At 40.3% G+C, this 23588-nt stretch overlaps 1 protein-coding gene across 2 annotated transcripts; it reads left to right on the top strand.

Annotated features, from left to right (window-relative positions):
* Window positions 1-289: 289 nt before the first annotated feature.
* Window positions 290-23268, top strand: LOC111249766 (kelch-like protein 12). Of its 2 annotated transcripts, XM_022804061.2 has the most exons (12): window positions 291-962; window positions 6872-7013; window positions 9148-9343; window positions 12390-12571; window positions 13197-13354; window positions 15315-15565; window positions 16447-16617; window positions 17020-17141; window positions 17323-17488; window positions 17639-17709; window positions 18230-18360; window positions 18596-23268. In XM_022804061.2, exons 1-12 carry the CDS (start codon window positions 565-567, stop codon window positions 18732-18734), a joined length of 2127 nt encoding a protein of 708 aa, XP_022659796.1. In that variant the 5' UTR covers window positions 291-564; the 3' UTR covers window positions 18735-23268. The 2 variants fall into 2 exon arrangements, 1 of the variants encoding a protein (XP_022659796.1); XR_015326282.1 differs by lacking the exon at window positions 17639-17709 and having other exon boundaries at window positions 290-962; window positions 18596-18735.
* Window positions 23269-23588: the final 320 nt, after the last annotated feature.

Below are 23588 nucleotides of genomic sequence, written 5' to 3'. Positions count from 1 at the left end.
TCTCTCTCTCGTTTGATATATTCACCTCAGGCGCATCTAATGTTACTTTACATCCCCTGTGAAGTGCCATTACATGCGATCTTTGAGTTCAATGAGGGAGCTTGCCTCTCTCCCTCTTCAAAATCAAACTCTTTCCCTCGGATCGAAGCCCACTGCTCTCTCCCCGTTCCCACCATTAAACTACCCTTTCCTACCTGCAGGACTTTTTCCATGGATTCCTAAGTGTTCAGCTGGGTTTATTGTTAGCAATCTGCCCTTTCCTGCTCTTTTGAATGCAAGAAGCACCATCCTCCGGTTTCGAAACCACCGCCTCCATTTCCGGTTGCCCCAGACGGGTCCTCTTTCGAACTCCATAATGGGCTATGTGAACGCTGGGATCCTTTTGATTTCATGCCAACATCGTTTATTTCAAAAGCGGTGATAGGATTTGCGCCTGGGTTACAGTAATTAGTTTAGTTTCACGGAATCATTGTGCTTATAGATCATATACGTAAACTAATTATAGAGCGAGCGTGGTGGCTTTAGACTTCGACGACGACGACGACGGCCGTATATGACGAGTCAATGAGGGCGCGCACAGCCTCGGGAAGCACCAGCCGCTCAAGTGACTTTCTCTGGCCCGAAAATGTGAGCAGTGATTCAACCAACTGTGAACTAAAAGCTGACCCCCTAGAAGCAACTTTACCCCTACCAATAGCAGCATCCTTACCCTCTATGCCGACTACGGTTACCACTACTATGGCGCCTACGGCGTCACAAGTTGTTCCGGTTAGCACTACAACCGTTCGCGCTTCATACGCGCGAGCATCTGCTTCCACGCTGTCCACAGAGAATCCGCCACAACCACCGATACGTGCCATTGAAGTGTCTCCGGAGATAACTGTGCGTACAGCACAAGATGTTGAAAGCTTAACTTACGTCGCGCCGGACTTGCCCACTCGATCTTTTAAAACCCTCCAAAGGTACGTTTCTTTTACGGGTTTAACGAAATAAGCATCGCTATAGAATTTTTAGTGACTTTACTTACAAATGCCTTCTGCTTAAACAGGCAAAAAATTTATACACTTCTGATCATATCAGCACGTGATTTTTATGCATTTGGTTATTCTACTTTGCGAAATCTGGGAGAGTGAATTTTCTATAAAAATATTGCCCACTATTGTTCATGACTTCTGTCATTTGGACAGTGATTTATCTATTATACAGCTGTAAAAATCTGGGGTACGAGAGTTCTGAAAGACAATTTTGGCATGTCGAGGTTTGAGCAATTTTACTCTATAAGGGAACTGTAGGGAGTTTGGAAAAAATGGTCATCTCTAGAAGCAATGCATGGTTAGTATGGTGGATGAGGAAGAGCCTCGTCGCGTAGTTCCTGCATTTGTGTTATCACGATTCTTGCAATATAAGGTTTAGCATTGTGATCCATTACGAACGACTAGCTCTCTTTAACAACTTTGCCTTTTTAAGCATAATTTTTTCCAAATATTGAAAGTACGCTTTAGATATAATGGAACCAGGACCAATGGAGCGGCAGCGATCAGCACCTATGCTAAGCCACCAAATAAACACCATAAGCTACAGCGAGTGTACATTTGTTTTAAGGTGAAGTCCCATTGGTTCAGTTGCACTCACCCATTATTGAAGAATATGCATTTTCGTCATAGGGATCAGCACACTCGGTGCTAGAATGGCCAAAGAGATGCAAGCGTCGTGAAGCCTTTGTTTTTGATCTTCGCTTAAATCCCCCGTGCCTCTAGAAATAAATAAACCTGTTTACGTGACTCATATGAAGCCCAAGCGATCCTTCGCCGTCATGATGACATGCATTGAGTCGCATCGGGTTTACTCATATGAAAGAATCACAATGACGAGGAGATACGAAAGCGTGCTTAGGATGAGATTTCTGGGAGGTGATATTTAATATTTTGGCTTTATACACCTATGTTTGTCAAATGGCCCATTAAGCTCAAAGGCATCGCTCTAAGGTACGAGCCTTTTGAGCTTAAGGATGATCTCGTTTTTCTACACTCCATTATGAGATTGCTACCTTGATCTTAAAAGGACATATCGAAAGTATTGTTCGTGATTTCCAACGCCTAACTATGAGAACGACATAAAATTATAGGGGAAAAAAACTAGAGAACAGGAAACGGACGGCGATAGATCTTAGTCGAAGTCCAGGATATACTTCGAGCCTATTGTCTCTTGCTTTATTTAAACGCTGTTCGCTGTCATTATGGCGCTGAGCGAATGTTGAGTAAGGGAATCAAGGCAATAAATGATCAGATCGAGCAAAATTTATTGTTATTTTAAATTATCAATTAAAAGAATTATAATAAGAATTAATCAGAAGAAAAACACGCAGATGCCAACAGATAAAAAGTTGAACATGTAAAAAATATGAGCATTTACTGGGCCACAGTCAAATACAACTGGCTGTAAGCAGAAAAGCATTTAAAATTTGGGATTGAAATAAACTTTATTCAAACATACAACCTTTAACAGGTTGACATCGGCCTAGAACTTCATGATAGTTTAATGTAACGTAACTGTAGCATGAAACAACAACAACAACAACAGGATACTGTCAGCAACAAATAGCTGCACGGCAAGCATCTTAGTAATTTTAAGCGGATACGTTTTGGTTTTCGATGCAGCTGATATAGGGTGGTAGAAATTCTAACTATATCTGCGTCGATAATTTGCGGAAGGTAGTACGTTGCTTCTGCGAGCGGTCAGTTGAGCTAACATTGTTGAAAGGGTGTCCTAAAGGCTGACAGGCTTGGGAATCAGACGTCATTTTATTCGTGACGGCAACAAATTCGCACCGTACATGATTGTGAAGAAGTGGAAATGTTCTGCCCATTGAGAAGCTTTGATAATCTTGGTGGTCCAAAGGTAGCCAGAATGGTATTATGCTGTATTCTGGATACCATATTTGAATACTAAGAGGATGTCAGGCGTGATTTAAATAAAAAGTTAAATTTTTGTCAAGCCAAGACAACGATTTGTTAAATGATTGTCCTATAAATGCTGATTAGGTTACCTAATATTTAGCATTAAAAAGCTTCAAGACAGACATATTCTGTTAGTTAACGTTCGAATCTACAGATATTTGTGTTAGGGAATAATTTTCTGTCTTACCAAAGTAAGGTCGTTGGCAGAATAAACGGCACGCAATTTATTTACACAGGATTCGCAGTGCATTCATATGAAGGATGAATATAAATGGATCTAAAAGTGAACCTCGCGTAACCCTACTAGCTAGTATATGCAATACTAATGTGCACAGTGAGGAAAGAATTGGTCAAATGAAGTTTCAATTGATCGCAAATGACGAGAGAAAAGTCATAAGAGGCGATCGACATCAGCCAGGGTTTGTCAAGCGCTTTTTCGGCAGCACTCGAGGCTACAAGAAAGGCGTTTCTTCTTGCAGAAGTGGATGTTGCTTTTATAGTTATTACAGGAAGCCAAATTGAGAGCAAAAATTGTGCCAAATATGTGCACTTCAAACTGACGTTTGACGCATTTTTCAAACGGGTCGCAGATATAGATCTATATTTTATTGGACTACAACGATTACCCTTGCCTTCAAATAAGGGAGTAATTTAGACTATTTTGAACGATGCTAGAACGACGCTGGAAGAAGTAAGCTGAATATTAGTATTAGCGGGTAGGCGGTTACATGCAGTGCTTACTTAAAATTTAGACGGAATAACAGTATGTAAGCCTTTCCTACGTGTGCAGTGGACCTAATGAATTCCTCGGTGAGAAATTCAGTGGATGACAAAGATGTTATAGGAGGGGCATTCAGGCATGTATTAATGGCGAGCTTGGCTAAACTGCAAAGAGAAGATGTGATTAATTTAGCGAGTTCATTATACCCTTGGAAAGTCTTGCCACCCGATTCCACAACACTTAGTAGGTAGGTTAGGGCGTAAAATTTGTTTACCAGACTCTACTTATGGGATGTAGATGAACGTTTGCCCTATTAACAGCTCAGCATTTAAGTCCGCTAACCCATTTTGACATGGGCGGTCTATTTGGTTTAGACCTAGACAAAAGGTCCAGCTGCAGCAGCATCACTGCGCTCACGGTTGCCGTTGAATTTCACGAATAGCATTTATTTGCAAAACAATTATTTTAAACGATATAAAATGGTACGTTTTATAGAAATAGAACAGTAATATTTGACTGATTTTTGTTTACACTAAACATACTATTGTACATAAGTAAATATGCCATTTATTTAATTTAGTTGACTTATTAATATTACCCCCAGTCTATTCCACATTATAGGACACACCAACAGCTATTACGTTGATATTATTCTACTAAACCTAATCCTTTTTTGCAATTATGCTACCATGAACGCCTACATGAACGGACCTGATTCGCGTTACATTTAACCTAATATTCTAATTGAAGTTTACTAGAATTCACCGAAACCATGTTGGGACTCATTGCTACAAAGATAAACCAATATGATCGACTCGGTTTTTTATTTTTCTCACGACAAAGTGTTAATTTAAGGTGCAGCAACATACATAGCATCATTATTTAGCTCGTCGCAAAAAATATCCATCGTACATTCAACACTATTCGAAATTTCCCATATGCTCAAATAGTAGTTTCGTTCCGAAAACTGGAAATTAGATATGGGGACACAAATTACATTTCAATTCCGCTCATCGAAAGCTTTCCATTATAACAACGAAACGCCCCCCAAAAGAGATCTCCATTTAAAAAACTCTTCATATGGTGTCACTGAAGTTAAACAGTTAACGCTTTCTATGCCTAAATATCCGATCTGTGTACTAAAAGGTGCATTGTATTTTTGCGTCGAAATATATGATTGGCGCAAAAAATCAGCGCTACGAAAATGGTACCTTAAGTAAAGCATTTTTTTTTTGGTTGTAAAAAATCTTCATGAAAACACTTTCTAAAAAAACTATTTTGCCGACACGTTTGCCATATAAATGATCGGAATTTTCTAATTGACATATGCAAAAAATTTGGTCAATTTTAATTCCTTCAGAATAGATTTTTGTCCTATTACGAGATGAGATAAACAGGGCGAGGTAAATCACAATGTCTTGCTTGCCTTTATTATACCGAAGAATAGCCAAGGAAGACGCACGGCATTCTTACTTTGTTTAGCAAGATCTATCAATTCATAACAAAAATTGCATTTCTTATAAAGAAGCTTTCATTAATAAAATTTAATTTTTGACTCAAAAACTGAGTTTTAAGTATCGAAATGCAGATCCTATTACGATTCAACTCATCGAGAGCCTTCAATCGTTAATCGCCCTCACATAGGCCTCCACGTAAAAAATTGTCGTTCCATTGTCACCTATGCAAAATGGCAAAACATTTAAGTATCGGCTTTTTTTTTTATATATTCTATTTGTTTATTTATTTTTTTTCAAATAAAAAGATGTACTCAGCTTGTTGAGATCGATCCAATGATATCCAAGAAAACTAGCAAGAAGGTGGCACTTTACGTCGACATTTTCCTTCTATATTTCGGTGTTTCATTCAGAGAGTGTTTGGGAAAAAAATATATTACTCGTTTACATAGAATTTTTGAAGCTGTAGTTTCGACTTGAACACTGTTTGTATTAGAATACATCGTCAATCACCCCTAGATAGACATAGACAACAATACAGAAACATTCAAAAGGTCGATTTCAAAGATGGATTTCTTAATCGGACAGACACAATTATTAAGTCTAATTACAGTAATGCTATTTTCTTAATTTGATTTGTCCCCCATAGGGACATTTATTCCAGTGGAGGTTTCCTGTTTTACATAGTCGTTTGTCTTATTGGAATACTACGCTAGAGATATTTCATCCGTCTGCTCCGATGCGTCCAAGTTCTAACATACTATTCTATGCCATATTTATACTGTTATATTATGCCCGCTAGAGTGATCATATTTTTTGGTGAAGTCAATTTTCTACTTAAGATCAATGGCTCCATTTTTTTAGTGCAATTATTCTATTATCCCTTTCCATATTGGTTTGGAACGAATCCGCTTTCGTATTAATGCGCCCTTATATCCCCTTTGCTCGAGAACAATCAGTCTACTAAGATATTAAATGTACTATACGCTCGTACGCATGATTATCTCAAAATTATCTGTACAAAATCACGTAAGACACACCTTATATGTGTAAAAGTAACTTCAAAACGTGCGCGCCGCACCAGCCTGAGGCTCTATCTACTTTCGACCCCGTGTCCTTGAATAGCTAATCCCGTTCTCAAACTGGAGAGGTGATATACTTTATTCTATCTTGCCAGTTTTACCATAGAGGAAAAAGTACTCCTTCAGCCGAGCATAGTTATCGAATTGGTCAACTTTATCAACTATTACGCAGATTGACTAAGCTAGCATCACGCCCTTCTACAAGGAGAACAAACTGTCGCACATTTGAAAAGATCTACCGCATCCATTATGGACTCTTTCAATAAAAATCACCTATGTACTAATCGCGAAAATGTGTAAAATCTATACTTCTCTTCTAGATTGATTGTTGTGTGCATTTCTTAAAACTTGGAAAATTAATCAGAATTTTTAAGGGTTATGGAATAAATTGCCGTAAGGCTCAGTTCAGCCAAAAAATCAACAACGCACGGACACCGAGTTTTAGCACTATAACAGAACGGATGGATAGATTTGGGATCTTCATTCGCCAATATTGTGATTGGTTCTATCGACAGAAATCGTCGTTTCTCGACGAGCCTATCAATAAAGACCTCTTTGATTTGATATAATGCAGTTATGAAACACAAGTAGTATTCAATCGTTATTTTTATGTCCATATTGATATGCGTATCCACCATGCGACTCTTCCTCTTGCAGATTTTACAAACAGGGGGTGCTGTGTGACGTTATACTTCGAACCGACTCACGGGACATTTCGTGTCACCGTCTCGTTCTCGCCTGCATCTCACCGTATTTCCACGCTATGTTTACATCAAATCTTCGAGAGTCCGTTGAGACGGTAAGTCTAGGATATGCGTAAACTTTTAAAGCACCAAAACGTTTTGTATAATCATGGTTTCAGAGGTACCCGCTTGATGACGACACATAAATTCTACATAACGTACGTAAGCAAAGAAATTAGCACTGCTAAGAATCTAGGAACAAAAGATGGAGTAGATGTTTACTTAGTGGTAACAAACGAACTAAATAAAAGAAGCATGCAACACACCTTTTGAAGGTATTCGATCTTTTTTCTGCTTGCGATTTACCGTTAGAATAGACACACATGTTTCTTACTAATTCGTAGGATAGATTCATATTCCTAAAAATTGATAATTCATATATGTGTATGGCTGGTGAACCTAAAGCAGCGACCCTTAGTCTCCTTCAGACAGACGTTTAGCCGTTCAAGCTACCGCCAGCTTCTATTGCACATATAGGAAAAACGATGATCGTGAGAGGATCTAAGTTCGCAATCAGTAAAAACCATCGCTTCCTCCACCATCCCAGCGATAATACAGTTTATTCGCTGTACATATGCACCTCTTCGCCTGGATCCCAATTGAGATTTAGTTTACGCGGAAGATAGTGGTCACCAGAAGCTGCCGTGACACGCTTCGCCCTTGATCTTCTTGATGCCTATTAATATCTTTACCAAGAGGATCGTTGACCAGTCAACCTAAAACTCGTACACGGATCGCTAGATCAATCAACTTCACGTATCACCATGTTCCTACCGCGCGTGTTACATTTTAGCGACGACTCTCATTTCCCAGTAGCTGATTGCTTCATCCAAACGCATGGTATCGGTATATACGGAAATAGCCCACACCTTACTTACAATAATTAGATAAATATCAGGGCTGAAGAGCTCCAGCGGTTTTACTTGTACACTTAGATTAGAATCTCAGTAAAGGAGGAAAGGGAATAGAAAATGAACACTTTAGAAGCAGACCGTTCGAGCCTAATTGTGTCACAAATGCTTGCAGCAGGAGCTGCTACTGTTACTCCTATCATTATTATTATTATTATTATTTAGAATTGTCCACTATAGCAAAGTTCTTTCAGGCAAGCACCCTTGTAGCTATTTTGTCACCAAAATCATTCAACGGATTTGGCATGATTAAATTAATCCTCATCAATTACTGATCCACATTTAAACGTAGACCTACCATACTATAGACATATACTAAACAATGCTACCTTACAGAATAATCTTTCGCGCTTCTTTGGACAAATTTTGTGGGGTTATTTGTCATGGGGGACATCCATTCATTCATTCATTCTCTATGGATTTCCAGTTTACAAGCGGGTGTCAGAACAACTGAGAAACTGTCATGAAGTAGATGCCTAATAGGATTTATACTGAAGAACTTGAGAATTGACAATTGCGTTATCCTTGATAGTCTTTTTCCCTTTACCGATCCTCGACTAGGAAGGCCTCAAAGTTCCCGTCTCTTAGGACCTTTAATACACTGCTATGGGAAACACTGAATGCGCGCATTCAGCCTCGTCTTTCGCATATGTCCTTCCGGCTAACATTGGTAGCGTTTCCCCATTTAAGCAACATCTACCTTTTTCTCGGCAGCCCTCTAAGAAACTTATTTTTCAAACTGTATCCATCACTTGCTCGTGTACAAATCCATGGGCTACGAGGTATTTCCTGTTTCCACGTAATTTCTGATAATTCCGTATCATTGATACAAAAATCAGCATTCGTCTTCGATAGGAGTACCTATTGCCAATTTGGTCGTCTAAATGAGCTTCAATATTTTGGGCATTCTTTGACTATCTTAAACTTTTGTATCTTGACGATTTTTTGGCCTGCTACCGGAATAACATTTATTTAAGTTCAGTTTCTCACGTAAAACGCGCTTGAATTAAACTTTATTGAGTCAACAGTTTTCAGTATCGTTTCATGCTCGACTCGTAAACGTAAGTTGTCTATTGATTAGAGATGGAACATCTTCAAAGTGGCTGTTAAATGTTATAGTTTAGGCCCTCAATTGAAGCCATAGTTTAGGTGGGAAGTTGAGCTAGCTGTTTTCGTCTAGATACAATTTTAGGAGCAAAGCAAAAAGAACGTTGCAAATTTAAGCAGATCACTCTGTACACTTTTCATACGTTTAGTTTTCAACTGGTGGGTATTTCAGGTTGTGGAGATTCAAGAACTAAATCCAAACGCAGTGGCAGCTATCATCGAGTATGCCTATTCATCACAGATTCGTCTCAGTCCCTTGACGATTCAACCACTGTTACACGCCGCCTCAGTACTTCAAATTGACAATCTCGAGTTTGCATGCTGCCAGTATATCAAGGACAAAATCCTCGCACATAATAATTGTCTAGGTAAGCGATGCTCAGGTGCTCTGCTGCCTTTGTCAGACTGGCATTTTCAGGATGCTTTATCCCTTGCATGTCATATAAACAGTACAAATGCCAAATACGAGAATGCAGTCTACAATCACGATGATTCACTACTGCTACGGCACGCTTCTATAATTACTTTCGGTGTGGCAGTCTTGAAAGGTAACCTTTCTGCGATGTTGTCTCATCCGGCATATGTCATGCTGTTATTCAGCCATCTGGTTACCCGTAGATGAAGAGTGACTTCTGCTAAATACTATGAAGAGGCGCTGGCTATTATTAATCATGCTAAACACCCTGTTTCTGTTTGTTCACTGAAGGACAGGCAAAGGGAAAACATGAGTTGGACTAGACACGGCAAACAGAAATAGTGAATTCATTTAACTGTCTCGCGCGTGTCGCTCTCAGCGAGGTAACGGAGATATGGCTCAGTACGAATCGCTCTCCATTCTGTTTACGCCCCCTCCTTTTCATTTGTCTCGTTTAATTCGGTTCTCTATTCGGGCCTCGGATTTGCCGCGTCTTCTTACCGAAAGGAAGGAAGGATATTATCATGACAATGATAACGGTCGTTATGATAATGGCAGTGAATGGAATAAGCAGAGGTAATGGCTGCCGTTGTTGCTATCGTCATTAGACGATGTCTTTTTTGCCAGAGAACGCACCGATGTTCATTGCGCCAGTGAATGTTGCATGTAGACGCGTCACTAATATAATAAGCACCGGTACACATCATCCATTATTATTATTATCATGGTTGTCTATTAGACACTCTTCTCATCCCGCAGCCTCATTACCTTCATGCTTAATTGCCTGCTTCAACTGCTGCGCGCCTATCTATATTACGTCGCTGACATGACAGTGAAACGCTATCTGACTGCACTCGAGTACTATCGCATTGAAAGCGTTTGAAGGAGGTGGTACAAACATACGAGTGTGCTGGTTGTCAATCGGAGAAATAACCTGACCAGTCTGTTCATCGGTTAGATCGTCAGTGTGTATGGTATTCAGTAACTGAGGACAATCACGAGCGAAGAGTGTGTAAAGCTTGGACTGTCGATACAAAGAATCTGACGAGAAAAACCCATAGTCCAACGCTTCGGCAAATCATAGCAGCTACCTATCTGCTAAGATTTTCCTGTCTCTGGGAGGTCTGCTTTCAACTAGCTTGAGTTGCTGTATGACACGATCGGATTATAATGAACGACCCAATGACACGTTACCCATTGAAGCATCCCTTTAAGCCCCTAGCAATCATGTGCGTGAAAATCATGGACCTAAAGTTCCGTTAGCCTCCATGTGCACGGCTCGTGTACATTGGCTTTGCAGCCGTACTCTTACACCAACGTGTAAGAGAGTTATTTAATATCAAGACGCGTTACAGTATGTAGTTTCGGAATTCGCCCAGCTTTTACAGTGGGTAGCATAGTTAAAATCCAGTTAATTCAATAACATGCATTGTAGGGACATCATAAGTTTACAATGCAAAATATTAAATATATCACAGATTAATAGAAAGACACCTTAACATTGAGCGTATTCACTTCTGATACGCATTTCTGTCTAAGTAATCGGTAAGGTGCTTGCCTATTCTCATTTATAGTCATTGTTCCGAGTGGACAGAAATCGATCGGGTTTGTATTTCGGAATGAAGCATTTCAAGCAACACATTCAAAAGACGGGAATCCTTTTAAACAACTCAATCGTGAACGTTGCTGAAACATCTCTTCAGAGAGCTCTGCCTTTGGGCGACCATAGAGAGCACACACTATAGTTGTTTTGGCTCCTATACGTAGCTGCCATTTGTGTCCTCTGTCTATGAATGCGGTGCTTTTCTCTGGTCCGTTTAATTGTGGCGTGCCGAGCTCAGACTGGCTGACGGGGTGTCTTGCAAGAGAGGTTTAAAAACAATAGGCTCCTAGATTGGATCTACACACTTAGGGAAACCCGAAGGCTTCAGGGCTCAGCTATGGCACCGACATTCAGATCAGGCCGTGCGGTGCGTGGCGAGGGTGCTGTCAGCTAGATTCGGACGATGCCGCAAGACGCACCCCCCACGCGTACAGTTAATACCGGTTATACTTTTACGTGGATCATCGGTTACGTGGATCTATATAGAGTGTCGGCCGATGACTGGGAGAAATAGCCTGTGGACTATCAAATGCCTTCTGAATCGTTCGATTGCAGCATTTGATATGACGTTGAGACGAAGGACACTAGCATGCAACAACAATGGCGAGCAAACCATGGATTTTCATAACAAGTCACTTAATCAGGAACGTAAATGGTATATTCGTAATCACCCCAATGCCATTTGGACGCCGCAGAAGAAGCTAAGATTTGGTGAAACAGTAAGTGCTGCAAGTTTTTATCCGTGGTATCGTTATGCCTCAGATTGCCGGTCTCTTCTAGCTTGAAATGAAGTGTGTACATGTTTGCCTTTGACCTAGACCGCGTAAAAGCTCTCTAGTTCTAGGTGCACCTGAAACCTGTGGTTGTGAGCTGTCGTAATGATTAAATTTATCACTGGCTAGTAGTAATCAAGCCATGGGCGGTACGTCATTTTCTTGATTTAGCTCGTTATTTAAGATATTTGGAAACAGTACAACCAGATGTACAAAACATTAGAGGAATTTATATACTGATTTATTAACAGCGGCAATGGACAGTGGATAAATTTGGGTATCTCAACTTAGAAGTTCCTCTTTGAGAGTCTACATAGCATAAATACAATATTGTATACAATATAGTTGTTGTAAACTACTGTACTTCATGAAGCCACTATTTCAAGTTCCCGTACCCAAGTTACAGATTTATCCGGCTAACATTCAATTTTGGTTGAAACACGTCCCCTTTAAAAAAAGTAATAAGCACAAAAACAGATCGAAGGTTATTTTTCAATAGGCGAAGTCGAACTTATATGATCACTGCTTCCAGTGTACACATACTGGTGATACACTAAAACACTGCAGAAGATGAGGAAGGAATTGCCACCAGCGGTAAACTTTTGAACGTTTTTTTTTTGAAGGCATATGGCACTTCGCTGCAGCTCACGGTCTACACGGTTTATCTGAAGCTGTCCAACGATTTATATTACGCAATTGGCCAGCAATTGTTACTTGCGGAGGGGAGGAGTTTTTTAACCTTGACGCACTGGTCCTGGAACAATTGCTCGAATCTTCAAAGCTGTGTGTCGAGAGTGAGATTCAGGTAAGACTATAAGAACTGAGAAAGAAATCTCGTCGTGCATCATTAGTAGCCTTAGTAACCAGCATGCCTATCGGACAAAGGCGCGCTGCTATCTGGGCTACAAGATGAACTTTTGAAAGAATATCTTTTGTTAGATATGCTTTTATCTGCAGCATAACTATCTGAAAATGTAACTGTCATAAAAATAGGCGTCGTTGGTGACAGAAAAAACTTTGTAGTGGCCTTCTTATTAGTTAAAAATTAATCCACATTAGTGTATTTTGTCGCTGCGTCATACTCAACCTGTCTAGAAAAATTTCTCAAATTCTATTTTAAGAAATACGTGTAGAATGTGATCAACGCTTCCATTGCCGCACGTAGCGACACACTGTTAGTCCAGAAAAATCGAACAATTAGCGGCTAGTGTTAAAGGTATACTTAATTAAGATGAACGATTTGCTATAAAGCTTCTACAACTGGCCGCGAAGAACCTATTTAGAACCAAAAAATCCTCACTCCAATGTAAATCGGGAAAGGCAACGAGTCCCGACGTTCTTTTGCTGGTTCTATTAGAAAAGAACCAACCCTATTAGATTGTTTCTTGGTATTTCGTAGGGTGTGACATCTGGCCTGTCTGTCTTTACAGGTGTATGAATGTGTTTTGAAATGGCTATCAGTTGGTGGCCGTAGCTCTGATCAACGACTCGTCGCTCGGCTCCTATCGAAAATCCGATTACCACTGCTTCCGCCGTGCTACCTACGTAACACGGTCCTCTACGACTTCTATGATAACATCGATTGCAGGCAGGTTGACGCAAGTCGAAACCCTTAGAAAGTAAATAACTAGTCCTTCGACTTGTCTTTTAGTTTGAATTAGGTGAATTTTTCTTCGTATTTTATTATACCGGTGCTATATAGCACAAGGATTGTATACGTTTATTGCTATCTTATATAAATATACTATCAAACACTTTTAGAGATTAGTAGCAAAGAAAACAATAGCAGGGTAATACACAATAGAAAATTTGATAATTGTGTATCTTCTTCCTGTAACACTACCTACGTGTGATCGGACATTACCAGGACAAAGCCTATTTCATACAAACTAAAATGGCCGAAACAAGTCGCCGACAATTAGACTTGCTTACGCCAATACCTACCAACTATTAATTCCTCTTTTACATTTTATTCTGAACCAACCCGAATAGATAGTTCCTGTACTATGTACTTGGTCGACCCGGTACTTTATAATGGCGCTATCGCTGAACGAACCGTTCGGAAGTGGTTGACTAAGGTCGAAAAGGGCATCTCGCATTTAGAGGACGCCCTTTGCTTTGGATGACCATCTAAAAGCACTTCTGAAAAAAGACGGCCGGCAAACAATTGGCCGACTAAATAGTTTGCAGTTAGAAGACCATCGTTAGCCGCGTCAAATCCTTTGGCATACACAGAAACTTGGACCTTGGCTACTTCATGAAATCTCTATATCCAACAAGGAATTACGTTTCCTTGCACTTCACTTGATGTCGAGCATTACGTGGCCACAATAACCGAACACTGCACAGAGTTATCTCCAGTAATTAAAAGGGATGTCTCTACGTTTACAAGAGCCAGAGTGGGATTCCTGTCTACAAAAGAGGTCCTTCGAGAGTCTAACCAGATATTCATCAAAAAAAATTATGCGTCTCGTGCAGTGGAACAGCAAGGGCTTGATTTGTTGGGAATTGCTTCCTATGTATGTACCAGACGGTTAATCGGAATATTTATTTGACCGTCAACCGGGCTATCCAAAAGAAAAAGATCCCCGAGATGAGCTGAGGTCACCCCGTTCGATAACAATGCAAGGCGACTTACGACAAGTATCGCCAAAGGTGCCCTCGTGGATTTGAACAGGAAGATTTGTTACACTCTCTCCGGGCTTAATGCCGACGAATTTTAATCGGATATGAAAAATATCCGATGCAATACCTTCGTGGTCCTAGCTTTCATGCAAATCTATAGCTCAACTCAAAGCGTAGACTTCTGTGAGACAAAACCAGCTACCTTCCAACGAGAAGGCATATACTATATGATAGAGATATGAAGGAAAGTGCTAAGTAATGACGAAGAATGAATCACATAATAGCTTTCTGGTACAGGAATTGAAAATGTTGTGTTTATCGTTCAATGAAAGAACCAGGAGAACTTGGTATCCAACCTAATAGTATTACGGGTTAATAGAAAAGACTGGCATGTGCTGACAAGTAGATGGGCTGGGATTACCTCAGTCAAGTGTCCCCACTGCGCCAGATAAAGTAAATTCCTTGGCGAAGGTACTCCGAATCCCTCCGCCTTGTTGAGAATATCTTGTTGAGATGTTCAGAATATCAAAATTATCCCCCTTCTCTGGGAATCTATTCAGTCTAATTGTTAATATCTTAAATAATGCTTCTATGTAGGTACCCGTAAATTATTGCACTACCAAGATGTAAAAACGCGTACAAACGCGTAAAAACGAAACTCACGTGCAATCTTTGGCCTATTTGTATAGCGAGGTAGCTATAATTTTAGCGTACGTTTTAGTCTGATATAGCTACTCCCAAAAAATCCCAAACCTCTTCTTCAAAAGGAAGCTTAGCCGTTTAATTAAAATATAATCATGGGCGTTGTCATTATTAAAAAGCAATATTTTCTAAAGAGTTGGTTGCCGATTGAGTAACTTTAATTTGGTCATACTTGCCACCAACCGGAAAGTCAAAGTTAACATCTTCTTAAATCATTACAGAAATCTTATTGATCAAGCAAAGGACTATCAACTCTGGCGTGCATCACTTCTATCTGGTGAAGCTCCAATCAGTTCGGATCGCTTTGAGCCGCGCAAGAGTTACGCAGGAATTCTGTTTTGTATAGGTGGTAGGGATACGACAGGCGGACCATGCGCATCCATAGAATTTTATTCCGTTCTCGATGATCGTTGGTTCCGCGGGGTGGACATGACAACTCGTCGGAGACACGTTGCCGCTTGCAGCGTGGCCGGTGAGTTGTAATATATAGAATTTCATATACATTCAAGCAAGGAGTGCATGAATTTTTTGCCAAAAAAATGGAGACACTTTATGCACAGTTTTGTAGAAAGGTACACCTGCACGTCCTCGTGCTTCGATCGATACTTAGGATGAGTTGAACTTCTGGAAGATTTGAAAATCGACTGATTGACAATATTCATTGCATCATTTTTGAATACATTGCATGACCGTCTCCGAGCGTTGCATTAGCGATTTCAGTCGTATTAGTTTATGGGTGTTAATTTCCCAATCGCCCGTTAGCAGCTGTAGCAATAATCTCTCTGAGTTTTGCCTTGTTGGTCGTCAACTGCTGTTTCATTTAGGCATTGGTCGTTGGGTCTCTGCCGCATTCAGTCCACCTCCAAAGTATCACCAACAATTGTCGCCGATGTTCTTTGTGAGCTCTTCAATAACGTCCCAGAAGCCGTGCCGGCCATGAGTTCCACTCACCTCCTCAATCCTGTCAATACAACAGATTCATAGCTTGTGCAAAGAAATACAGCTATGCTTTGAGTTTACAAACCTTTCTTTCATTGCTTTGTCAGAAGACAACATTTCGTTTGAGGAACGGCCGAAGAGCCAAGATGTTCAGTAGTCATGGTGCAGCTCCTAATCTAGACTAATCATTGGAGATCTAGCGTTTCACAGGAGAAGATAGAAATGAGCTGATAAAAGAGACCAAAGAATTATCCGTAATCGAGAAATGCAAATGCAATAAGGTTTCATTCAGTTACGCGAACTAGAAAAAAAACAAGCTTCATTGCCTCACGACTGTGTACGGATTGTGTACGCTAGCTGTTATTTAGAATCTGATAGAATGGCGTAAAGGGCTAACCAACTTTTCTGTTACAGGGAAGGTATACGCAGTGGGTGGTTGTGAACAAGACAACCGTCACCTCTGTTCGTGTGAGATGTTTGCGCCCAACCTGAATGAGTGGCGTCCTCTTGCGCCCATGAGGACGCCTCGTAGAGGGCTCGGTGTGTGCGCTCTGAATGCTGACCACGGCCCAATCTATGCTGTCGGTCAGTCACCATTGCAATATTATGGTAGCATGCTGACCTTACCAGACGGGCATGATAATAATGCTTAGTGATAGACATCGACACATCTAGCATCGGTTTTTGCAGTAAATTATGTTCTAGTGTTCCTTAACTGCCCTTTTACTACGCTAATATATCTAAGTAACGGGTTTTGCGTACGATACGTAAACATACATATTCTATTTTATTGAAGAGTGCTTACTTGCCTTACAATACGCACGTTATCAGACGTACTTCACCTAATAAGCTGATATTGTTTTCGTGAGTACGAGAATGCCTGTCATAAAGCAACTATTACTTGCTTCTCACATATAGATTTGCTTCATAACTATAAGAATTTATACATACATATATATATACATTGTAACGCGTTGATATGTACAGGTGGTCTAGACGATATCAATTTTTTTAACAAAGTGGAACGCTACGACATCATGAATGATTCGTGGACCTCCGTCGCTCCGATGCTCACGCCTCGAGGAGGTGTCGCTGTTGTGGCTGTACAGGTAGCTACAAGCGTTTTTCTGATCATACACTTGAATAATAAACAAACGAGAGTCTGAGATTGACTGATTACTTGGCGACATATTCGCGTCTGATAATGATATATGTACGCTTTCCGATAGTTTTAGTATAACAACGCTACTATCGCAAGAGGTGCAGTTTGGCGTGCTTTCTTTTGTTCAGGGCACGATGTATGCGTTTGGAGGAAACGTAGGACAGACCTCACTGTCTACATGCGAGAAATATGATCCACATCTTGATCGATGGACCTATATTGCCTCAATGAAGCATCGACGCGCCGGAGCTGCTGCCGTCGTTGGCCTCGTCGACAAATATATCTACGTGTTTGGTAAGTTGCATTATCTCTGCCTTGTATACGATAAACGAAACGTTTGTAGTAATCTCAAGTAATCATTGTTTCGACAGTGAGTCTAATTTTATTCAATGCAATATTCCAATATAATCGAAACTGCTTTTGGCTTTGCGATTTACGCATTAGGGGGATTTGACAACAACGTACCTTTAAGATCTGCCGAATTATATGATTTGGAACGCGACGAATGGACACAGGTAGGCTACTCCTTTATTATGGGTAGTGGCACTGAGCTCGGGCCATACATTTCCTTGTTTTTTAGGCTTGGAAAAGAATAAAGGAAAAAGTTACTTTTTGTTAGCTAGTTTTTGTTCACTAACCATGTTTGTGCTAAGTAGATTGTTTGTAGGCGACAAAAACACACAAATGAAATACAGAATGCAATATATTTTCAACATGGAGTTTCAACACAAAATGAAGCTTGAGCTCTAAATAAAGGAAGGATTCCCGAAAGTCAACTGAGCCCATTTTAAGTAATTTAATTGTCTGAGGCGAGCAGCCCGTCTGCATAGAGCTTTCGAGCAAACGCTTATTATGTGTAGAGTCTGCTTTGCCGTAGCGGTAGATGATCATGTTATCGTTGCAACACCTGCGAGTACTAAAAGGTTCGTTAAAAGGCATCCAGTTCGCATTACCTAATAGTGATATCTTTTGCCAAGCAACTCTGGAATTGTCTTTTCTAACTTACGTATTCCTGGTTCGTGTTAAATAACGCAGGTATCGCCAATGTGCGTCGCGAGAGGAGGAGTTGGCGGGGCTTCCCTAGCCAATCGTGTTTACGCTGTCGGCGGTCATGATGGAACGAAGTACCTCGATTCTGTCGAAATCTACGATCCTATTCAAAATAAGTGAGCGTCCTTATATGTCGTGGACGTTCATTAGACGTTCGCACTAGAATCGAGCCTGCGTGAAATTATCACGATGAATTTATTCCGTAAGGCAACGATAGATACATATGGAAGAGAGTTGTTTCCGGTACTTCAACAGTATACTGGGGAGGTCCTGTTATGATCTGGCAGCGTTGCTGCGCCTGAATGAAACTTACTCTAATGATTGGCTTTAATTTATTTGCGGTTCTCGCAGGTGGTCATTTGCTCATCAGATTTGTAAAAAACGGGCTGGCGCCGGAGTGACCCATTGCGCCGGATCGCTGCTTCAGCTGATCTACAAGAACAGACACTTAAACGCGGAACTGACTGCCGAACTCGAAAACTCTTGCTGACCGAAAAATAACCGAAATTCGTGGCACTGATCTTTTTCTTTCTTTGCCCAATAGCGGGGAAACGTTTGATGAATGTACGGGGTGTGGCTTTGCAGAACTGAAAACATCAAAGCAGTGATCACTTGTGATGACTGTAAACGTTCCGAGGGCACTTGAATCCCTATAGCAATGCCGCACGGCATCGTTACCGCTTGTTTAGCTGATTGTTGCACTGTTAAATTATTGTATTGCCATTATGAAAATGTGTAGGCTAACAGGTTAATGCGTTTTTCCTAGCTGAAGAACTACTTCGCAACCGAATATAATTATTATGCAGTGCAATACAATTTCAAACAAGAACATATATAATACGTCCGTCACGCATCAAAAATGCGGATGCATTGTTCTTGCTAGCATCGTAAATTTGTCGACGAGGAGAAATTGTTTAAACGTGACGTTTGAACGATCGCCCACTTTCATTTATGTCCTTACAACAATAGGACAGAAAAAAAACTCATATCCTATATATTTCAGGGGAGTAGAAATGGCCAAATTTCTAATTCGATCTTCGCTGAAACTCTGAAGCGTTTCTATTTTCTCCAGTCCAATGCAAAGGCTCGTTTATGTCAGTCGTCAAAATGGCGCATGACTGCGACGATGACTATGGTCAATGGCCTCAAATCAGTGAATATATAACCTTGGTTTGCCGACTGTTTTCAAAGCTAAATTATTTAGAAGTCACATATCTCAGACAATATAAACCACGTCAGCGTTGGTGTTATTCAAAAGCTGAGATTTAATACTAGCAGCATGTGTGTTGAGACGCCTTTATTCAGACTAGATTTCCCTGACGATTCGTGAAATTTCTATAAAAATATTTGACTATTCTTTGTCACGATGAAAACACAAATGCTGCCCAGGCCCATAATGTGGGTTGTTTATAATCAAGACGCGTTACCGGAAAAAATGGCCCAACCACAGCTCTGTCGTTTTTGTTCTAGAAATTTCAATGTGAAAGATGCTCTTCACATTGATCCACTAATTACGGAGAAAAGTTATGAAATTTCAGCAGTATTAACATATGGGTAGCCATAATATCGCCAACGGACTATCCTCTATCAACATTAACCAAACAGTGTTTAACCATCTGGGGAAAACTGGCTAAGAAAAAGAAAGCCTGATGCCTAAATACCACACGAAAACAATTCACTCGGCCGTACTTCTATAAACTTTATAAGAACGCTACGAAATCAGGCCGTTTCTAAAGTGACCGATCACGGTTGATGACAGTGGAGTACACTGATGCGCAAAAAAAAGTTTTCTGCAATTTGTGACGAAGCCCACATCGAGGCGACGTTATGCGTTTAATAATTTTGTGAGGACATGTGCGTTGTAAGTTTCCGTCGCCTGAAAGAACGATATTTGGATTTCTGTCCTAGCAAGATTACAACAAGCCATAAAAAAGCTCGACCCGAACTAGTGAACGCAAGAGGCGTCGGTTCCCATTGTCCAAATCTGCCTAAACATATGCCTTCAGCTCTTTGGGAGAAATTAAGGAAACTTGTATGGGGAATTTTAATGTATCCACTGTATAGCCCAGATCTCGCACCATTCAGGTATGACCTGTTTCGGTATCTGCGGAACTCCCTTAATGATGTCGATTTAACTTTAATGGAGGAGGTGCGAAAACTACTTCTTGACGTTTTTCATCGATAAACCGCAGAATGTTATCAATCAAAACGACGAGTATTTGCTGTAATACGATTAGAGATTTATTGTGTCTGGTACCGAGTGAATGCGGCATTTTTTTTACCCAATATTTAAAAGCCTATTGTTTTTTTTAAACTAGGATGGCCCGTTTCGATGCCGCAACCGAAAACAGTCGTGAATCACTCAACTAATCAAAATAGTGAAGATCGCAAGTCGCAAGTCTTTGCTAGTCGGACGCCCTGAGATACTCGTGTTTTCCTCTGTGATTCTAACACTAACTTGAGATGGACGAAAGTAGACGTTTGGTGGCCGACAAGAACGCAATGTAAAACTCGAAGGGTATCCCCGACTGCGTTAGTGGTGATAGCTCAAGTGGGAAAAGTGCCGCTTGTTCAATTCAAGTTGAAAACTGAATATTCTTTAAATACGAAGGTTATGAGTCCTGCTCATCCGTTACGCATCTAGAATTAATTCGATAGACAAAAATCATAATGACTGTGAATGGAGCACCGTAACATCCCCTTGCATAGAGCTTATAGCAACAAAGGTGAGAAAAAATGACCGAGTCTTCAAGTGAATCTACTAAATAAATTGATACGTAATCTAAAATATGTAAGATAGTATTATGAACTACAGTATAATTGATATCCGCTGCGAAGGGGTTCGATCGTTGCTTTGTCAATTAACATGAAAAAGTGTAGGCTATGTTATTAAGTGACTATTACGCTGTAAGTGTTATTTTTTTTGCAAATAATTTTATTTGCACTACTTTGTGTATACGGTCTGTTACAAGCGTGGAAAACACTATCAAAGAGTACTTGCTTCAAGCTGAGCCATAAGTAGCTCTTCACGTTTTATACAAGTATTTCTGTACATATTTGCCAGAGAACATATTAGATCAATTTGCAAAATACATTTTTGTCATCAGACGCACCGAATGGAACGACCCAAAGGAGAGTCCAATGATGTTTCGTATTATTTAATATCGATGTTTACTTGCATGTGAGCCAACGGGATATTCACAGCTATACGAGAAAAAACCATCCCGTCGCATAAACAAAGACTGCAGAGTCTTACGTTTAAAATGATAATTGTGAAGCTCAGTTTCTTGATCTTTTCCGTCTGAAACAGTAATAAATGATGATATGTAAGGTCAATACGTAAACATATGCTTGTATTTGTTCGACAAATCGTGTCGCAGGAGCCAAAGTCAATTGAAATAGCATTGGGCAGAAAGATGTGTTGACGAACAAGCCGAGCAAGTCTGTCAATATCTCTGCGGTTCTTATTCGACGGACCAATTTAAGGTCTTCATTAGTTGCACGAAACTACTACGGCAAATGAATATAGCTCCTACTTTCGATATGCTTCCTTTCGCCGCTGCAGACGTCTAAGATGCGAGAGCCTATAAAGGGCTGAAGGGCAATATCGAAGCTATGTTGATATCGGTAAAGAAAAAGGTCGAGATTTAAAAAGGAATTATCAGAGTTATGTCTGCCGGTTATGATAGATGACAGGGAGTTCGTGCATTTTTGTTACAGCCATTCCCTCTCTGGCGGTGTAAGACTGAGCGCTGCCGTTAAACGGGACTAGTCTAGCTGAGTTCTCAATCATTTGGCCTGTTTAATGCGTAGCTTGTTTATCGCCACCTCCCGTTGTATTAAGTACACTTCAGCCGTAATTGACCGACTGGAACTCATGAAGCCGGAATGAATAACATCCGCTAATGTCATTGTACGTTTAATTTCGAATCATGTCCACTGATGCGGTTACGTTCAGCCCATCCATTTGCAATTATCATACGAAAGTACGCAGAGCTTCAAATAGGCCAACACTTATATTGCGTATTACTTAAGAACGGATTCTTAGTACGGCATCGAATGTACAAAGTAAGATTAACACAATGTTCGGAAAAAGTGACAATTTTCCCCATTTAATACAACATTGCACATTCTCCAAACTGCGCGGCTAAAGAACAAATATTCTCATTTTAAATACTATTAACTGTAAACAGATAACTTAGGTCTGCTTTCTTAATTAACGGAAACACGTACCTCTGATGTATTTAGAATAGGAACACTCATACAACACTCATTCGCCCAGTTTCCATAGCTTATTCATTTGGTTGAAGTTCGCTGTACCAAACTAAGATTCACATTGGTAAACATCAGGATAGATCGGTTGGCTTCCGCCATACTCCTGGAAATTTCTTGATTGACGTTAATATCACAAATCCATTTCGAAGTTAAACATCTCTGGCCTGGTGCAGGTTTTAAGCTAACGGCTCACGGTGGTCCTAACACTATCTCGTTTACGGAATTTCAATCTTATGTAGTAAACTGTTTCTGCCGCTGTAGTTCCGAGATGATTTGTAAATCATTCAGATTTCCGGACTTTTCCATAGGTTACCGTCATTCCTCTAGAATATGTATTTCGAAAATATTGCATCTTTATAAAACAGCGCCATTTTGATATAGAAAACGTGTCTATTGTGATTTTTTCACGCATTTTATATTGACTGACCGAATAGTTATTGTTTATATAGCAGATTGTAAATATAGATCGTTGACACCCTGTGAGAATCGTCAGTGCGGGAACCTTAAGATACCATTTTCGACAGGCTAACTGGGACTCTTGTCCCTTTGCCTAGCTTAACGTGAACGCGCCCTCCCATAGCTGGTATCGCCCTGTCTAACCTGGACGTATCACCCGACGAAGCAAGCCAGATCAATTAACTCAGTTTGTTTAAATGATCGATCTACTCCTGCTTCTAAAGACTAATTTGGCTTGAAATTTATTTTATATATGCAAATGGAAATAAAGTATTGTTCTATTAAATCGCGTATTCTTCGATATTCCTCTTTCCTTATTTTATTGTCCCCTATGGCAGCTAAAGCATGACGGTCACAGTTTTCAACGAAATGTTTTGCATGACGGATAGAGAGCAGGGTTACAGGTTATCATAACTACTGGTCAAGCTACGTTCTTACGGTTCATTAATGCCTGAGACAGCGCCCATTAGATCTAAATGTAAAGAATGTTATACTATAGAACGTAAATATTTTTAGTCTGATCGTATACTCTCTGGCGTTTGTCGATAGCTGCTTGATTCGCCGGTGGCTCGTTCCTGCCCAGGCAGAGCTGGCCCAGATTAAAGGAAATGGT

The sequence above is a fragment of the Varroa destructor genome, unplaced genomic scaffold (genome assembly GCF_002443255.2).
Source record: "Varroa destructor unplaced genomic scaffold, Vdes_3.0 BEIS01000004.1, whole genome shotgun sequence".
Taxonomy (NCBI): Eukaryota; Metazoa; Arthropoda; class Arachnida; order Mesostigmata; family Varroidae; genus Varroa; species Varroa destructor.
Note: the sequence above shows the minus strand (reverse complement) of the source record. Positions and strands in the feature narration are given on the sequence as shown.

Excerpts from the sequence above, each read along its gene's own strand:
- LOC111249766 (XM_022804061.2), top strand. The coding sequence starts at position 565 with ATGAGGGCGCGCACAGCCTCGGGAAGCACCAGCCGCTCAAGTGACTTT. Across the intron at positions 9,344-12,389 it reads CGCACATAATAATTGTCTAG|GCATATGGCACTTCGCTGCA; the intron begins GTAAGCGATGCT and ends TTTTTTTTGAAG. Across the intron at positions 15,566-16,446 it reads TGCCGCTTGCAGCGTGGCCG|GGAAGGTATACGCAGTGGGT; the intron begins GTGAGTTGTAAT and ends TTTCTGTTACAG.